This window comes from Camellia sinensis, chromosome 2, assembly GCF_055761805.1.
Source record: "Camellia sinensis isolate YWXY chromosome 2, ASM5576180v1, whole genome shotgun sequence".
Taxonomy (NCBI): Eukaryota; Viridiplantae; Streptophyta; class Magnoliopsida; order Ericales; family Theaceae; genus Camellia; species Camellia sinensis.
In genome coordinates this window covers 177,779,889-177,785,709 of record NC_138962.1, presented here as the reverse complement: position 1 = coordinate 177,785,709, position 5,821 = coordinate 177,779,889, and the positions used below count along the sequence as shown (strand labels likewise).

Here is a 5,821-nt window from a genome sequence, read left to right as displayed (position 1 = left end):
AAGAGTATATTTATAATTTATAATAACAAAATAAAATAGAATGAGTCTTCAAATGAAAGTTGTTCAAACAATCTCTCATACTCACAATCAAAGCATATATGATAGGCTACAAGCAAGTAAAGTATCTTTCAAACTTTTACTCTTTTGCACTGTTTTTAATTTATTTATTATCTTATTCATATAACAGTGAAACAAATCTTCATCTAAGCTCTCAGTATCCACTCCTATAAATTAATGACACTTGTTCATTCTCTCTCTCTCACTCTCTCTCTCTTTCTCTCTCTCAAGTCATTACGTGTGAAAGTTTTTAGTGATTTTCAAGGACAAAACCCTCGGTACTCTCCACATCAGCAGCTACTTCTGAAGAGCACTCGTTGATTGCATTCACATAACTGGTAAGTTGAAAAGCTATTTTCTCTCAATTTCCTTACCCTTCAATAAAATAGAATTGAGCATTATTATAACATTATTGTTGGAATAGTGTTTTTTGTTTCCTTACCTTTCCACAATCTTGCACTCATTTTCTATTGTTGTTGCATCACACTGTTTTTTTATTTTGGTTGGATCCTCTCCAAGTGGGTGGTGTATAAGCATATGATTGCGCTCATATTTTGGTGTCAACTTTGTTAGGATTATTTTGTGTAACTATGATATTTTTTGCACCCACTTCTCCGATCTCTATTGACGTAATTCTTCTTTGTTTTGTTGGTTTATATCAATAAAGATTTCCCTTATTTTGCTCATAATAATAATAATAATAAAAAAAAAGCTTCAAGGAATTAGTTTTTTTTTTTTTAAAAACAAATTAAATCAATAAGAATTTTGTCCAACTTCTTTTTTATTTTATGTTCTATTATCGCTCTAATTTTTGTGTGCTAACATCATATTTAGGATTATTATTGATTTTGTTACGTGCATAGAATAGAAATTACTGTTTTACATACTTACAAAGGAAGAGATAGAGGGACTCTTTTACATGCATCCAGCAATAGAATAGGAAATTACTCTTTTACATACCGAGAAAGAGACAGAGAGACTCTTTTCTATGCTTATTATGTCCTTGCTTAATAACATAAAGATATTACTATATGTTTTTTTCATTCGAACTACTAGAAAAGTAGCTCTATCATAATTTTTTTTATCTTAACAATAATCTTCTTCTTTTTAATTATTTGTTTACGAACCCATCATACATTCCCAATTTCGAAGTTATAATGTTAAATAATACACACAAAAAAATATAATTCCATGTTCCTATGAGCGTTTTGATTGAATAATAAATATTTATAAAAATACTATATATATTTTTTATTTTTGTCGAAATATACCACCATTTGAAATCACAGCTTTTTATAAATAAAAAGATTGGGCCAAACATGGTCATTTTAGTTTTTCAGTAAATGCATTTAGATTTCATTAAAACTATTACATTTTGAAATTTATATTTTGTTCTTCTTTTCCTTAAGTAATTACATGCTTTTATACCATTGGATCACATGTTTTAGTGTTCTTTAGGAAGTAATATCCATATTTGAACAAATTAGCTCAATACACTGTCTATTTAATATGAAATTAATTTGGTTTATTTGCATTCATTTTTAAGAAGAAAAATGCTATATATATATATATATATATATATTAGCAAACGAAACTTTATTGATAATCTAAAAAGAAAATAGGATGCAATCAATAAAGATGGGGGTGCAAAGAATATCATAGCGAGCTAGACAATCCCAACTAGGAGATTCAAATTGGACGATTAAAGTCCAATAATTGCTCAAACTTGGGAAGCAATAAATAAGCACGTACAACTTTCATAATAAGGGAGAAATATACACTAGAAACGATTTAAACTATTTTCTATAAGAGTTGAACCTGTAATCTTATACCATAAAATGGTGTTACACAGCTATTAGACTAATATACTTGGTTTGGCCATCAAGTTAAAAGTGGTAGTTTCCTTATATCAAATAGAATTTTAAATTGTACAATGACTTCTAGCTTCCTTTTGAAAAGTTTAAGGATTAGTTTGGTTGTATGAATTGCCTTATTTTGTGAATATTTTACTTTGAATTAAAATTATTTAAACATATCTAATTTAAATTTTCATAAAGAAATTAAATATTTTAGATCGAGTTGCTTTACTTTCACATCTAAAAATGTCAATTATTCAAATTTTAAAAGGTAAGTCACACTGTTGATCCTTCTAATTTGAGTGAATTATCACTTTGGTCTTTGTAGTATTCAATTGAACAATTGGAAATTGTATGTTTTTAATTTTGTTGCAATGTCATCCCTCTGTCACTTTTAAATTTTGAACGAAAAAAAAAATCGTATGCAAAACTAAAAGAACCAAAGTGAAATTTAATTTCTTTTGAATTTCACTTTGATCCCACTAATTTTTCATATAGCCTTTTTCCGTTAAAATGTTAACGACATATGATTGGGACAACATTGTAACGAAGTTGAAAATTTCAAGTTTAAATTTTTCAAATTACAGCTACAGAGATTAAAATAACACTTCACTTAAATTATGAGGACATAATGGTATAATTTACCAATTTTTAAATGAGCTAAGTCCAGAGTAGACATTTTTCACTAATGCCAACCTCAGATGCAATACCATTGTAAGCCTTTTTAATGTATGAAATCTAATGAAAAGTTTTCACATTTTTATGAGACACGGAATCATGACTGCTTACTGTTCCATTTTTGTTTAGTGTTGCTACTAACACTTAAATATGCATCGAATGCAAAAGATGTAAAGTCAATTTGGATTGAGTGATTTGGAAAGAAAATAAAATAAATGTATTTTTCTTAGTCTATATCACCTGTTTAGATAAGTATTGAGTAAAATGGAAAGAAATGGAGAGCATAGATCCATTTCTCTCCTAACTCCCATTTTGAATATCTTCAAAAATAGAGAGACTATAAGAGAAAAGAAATAACAAAATATTATTCTGTTATAATACCAAAACTATATTCTTTTAGATATAAAAGAAATAAAAAGACTAACATTTATAAAAGGTTAATTTAATTAGGAAGAGAACATGGTATCATTTCATTTCAATTCTTTTACATAGCTTAACTAAATAAGATAGGAGACCAATCAATATCTTTTCTGTTCTTTTTTCTCCTATTCATTCAAACAAATATGAGAAAAATCATAATATTTTATTTTCTCTCCTAACTTACATAATCATCTCTTTTCTCTTCTCTCCTCGGTTACCAGACATAGTGTAATTGTGGGGCTCTCTCTTGCATTTGGTTCCCATGTTAGTAAGATTGTAAGTGTGTTTAATTTTTTCCCTGTTATTTTTCATCTACATGTGCATCACAGAAGAGAGAATCATGCCGTGCATCAGGATCTGTAAGATAGTCAAAAGGAATACTCTTGAAACCTTGAGGAAAATCTGGGGTGTTTGGGACTTGAGGGTTCTAGCTATATGTATCCTCTTTACTCAATTATACCTTCATATTTTCGGACAACGCCGTAGAAAGAGTACAGCAGGGCTGATGAATACTGTGGGTGTTTGGTTATTATACTTGCTTGCTGATTTGCTGGCAACAATTGCTCTTGGAAAGGACTCCAAGCTCAATGCTGACGCCTCTGATACTAATTCAACAAATCTGTTGAGAGGTTTATGGGCAACAATAATCTTTTTCTTTCTTGGAGGTCCAGATACCCTAACTATCCTACGCTTGGAAGAAACCAGCATGTGGTTGAAACAACTTGTAGGACTACTTACACAAGGTGTAAGAACAAGTGTTATCATGATTGTAACCTGGAATATTCGTGATAATAAGTTGTCTATTCTGGCCGTGTTGATGTTTTTTTCTGGACTTATCAAGTATGGAGAGAGAGTGTGGGTAATCAAGTCAGGATCTAAGGAAAAGTATGAGGGTTTTGTTGTGTTAGGTGAATCCAAAATTAGAGATAGTATTGCACAGGAACAACGACCTAACGTGAAATTAGTGCTCCAAGCCTATTCCTTTTTCCAGACCTTTATTCCCAATAATGCGCATAACAAACGTAGACACGAATTGATTCGTGAATTCCGTGAATGGGTGCTTGAAAGGGGTACTACTCACAATACTTTCAAATTGATTGAGATTGAGTTGGGATTGATGTATGACATCCTCTTCAGCAAGGTAGGCACGGTTTTTACATTCTATGGAAGCATTCTTAGATTGGTTAGTTTCGCTTGCATAGCTTTTGTTCTGGTGGTATTTTGCTTCTTTAAAAAGCCTGGTGAGCTTATAGAAGGTGATATTCCGATTACCATATGTTTGCTTGTTGGAGCCCTTGTTTTAGAGATAGCTGGAGTTCTTGCGCAACTTTGTTCAGATTGGGCAATTGTTTGGGCATTTAAGTATTACCCGAGTAAGCTGGTCATGCCAGTTTTTCATCTACACGAATTTGTGTTCTCTAAAAGCAAACGGTGGTCTGAGCTTATGGGACAATTTAGTTTACTAAACTATTGCACCAAAAATAAGTGCAACATGGTCTATAATATTGTAGAAACTGTGTGGAACAGGGAAATCGTGTTGGCGAAGTTCAGCCTGCCATTGAGTCCAATCCAACCTAGTTTGAAAGAACTAATCATCAATCAACTTTGCAACAAGCTGAAGAGGAATGTTCCCGAAGCTGAAACTTCTGAGGCTTCAAACAGAAAAATAGGTGAGTGGACCCTTACAAATTATGGACATCTGGATGCATTTAAGTGGATTATCGAGCTAGAATTTGATGAAAGTATTGTCATATGGCATGTTGCTACGGACGTTTGCTATCATTTAGAATTGGAAGATCCTAAGTTGATCACAGATGAAGTGGAAACAACTAAAATATTGTCATATTACATGATGCATTTGCTTCTCATATGTCCAAGTTTACCCATCTGTGATGATATTGACACATTTGATGAGGCCTATACTTATGTGAAAAAGTTTTTTGATGAAAGAGATTCTGGATCATCCAATGTAAAACCTTACAAGCTCCTGGAGAAAGAGTGGAAGAAAGAATGGAGCACCAATTTGACAATGAACAAGATCCAAAAACTTGTTTGTGGTTTGATGGAAGAAAAAGAGAACAAATGGAATATTATGAGCAATGTGTGGGTAGAGATGTTATGTCATGCCGCGAATCGTTGCCTATTGAAGCATCATGCTCAAGAGCTTAGAAGTGGTGGACAATTTGTCACTCATGTTTGGCTTCTACTTATGCACTTGGACGAAATAAAAAAGCTAGAGAAAAATACATCTGAAGAATCAATGGATGAAATCGAGGCAGGTTACGAAGCAAAAGGGTTTTTTCAAACCCTTGCGAATGTTTTCGGGGAATGTGTGAATGGGTAGTTTGAGTTACTTTCAACTTACTCATACTACCATTGAGCTGTGATGTTTTGGAGAAGCTATTGTTTTAGATGCTTTGAAAAGATTGTTGTTTCTCATTGTGTGTTGTGTCATATGAGCTTTTCGCTGTCTTAATTTCTATGATTTTGTGATGGTCTCTGTTGTCTTTAATTGTGATCATTTCAGTTGGATTGTAGTTCTCTATTGTACTATTTCCCTTATATATAGGATCGATGTTCCTTTCTTCAACTGTTCTGGTAGAAGAGATTTACCTCAAGATCATATTTTTGTTGACTCTTTATTCAACTATTTGAGCCAAAAAAAAAACTCATTTTTCCTTTATTTAATCTCCCAATTGTTCAGGGTAGGTCTTTTCTAAAAACCCACTCAATTGGGAGGTTCTACTCTGTTAATGACTTTGTGCATCAAATTCAGCAGGTTAGAAGTAGCATTGGGCACAGAAGATAAG

The 5,821-nt window shown here is 32.1% G+C and overlaps 1 protein-coding gene across 1 annotated transcript; it reads left to right on the top strand.

Annotated features, from left to right (window-relative positions):
• Nucleotides 1-258: 258 nt before the first annotated feature.
• LOC114317790 (uncharacterized) lies at nt 259-5,601 on the top strand. Its single transcript, XM_082916262.1, has 2 exons — nt 259-395; nt 3,341-5,601. The coding sequence occupies exon 2, from the start codon at nt 3,352-3,354 to the stop codon at nt 5,353-5,355; it is 2,004 nt and encodes a 667-aa protein (XP_082772388.1). The 5' UTR covers nt 259-395; nt 3,341-3,351; the 3' UTR covers nt 5,356-5,601.
• The last annotated feature ends 220 nt before the right edge of the window (nt 5,602-5,821 follow it).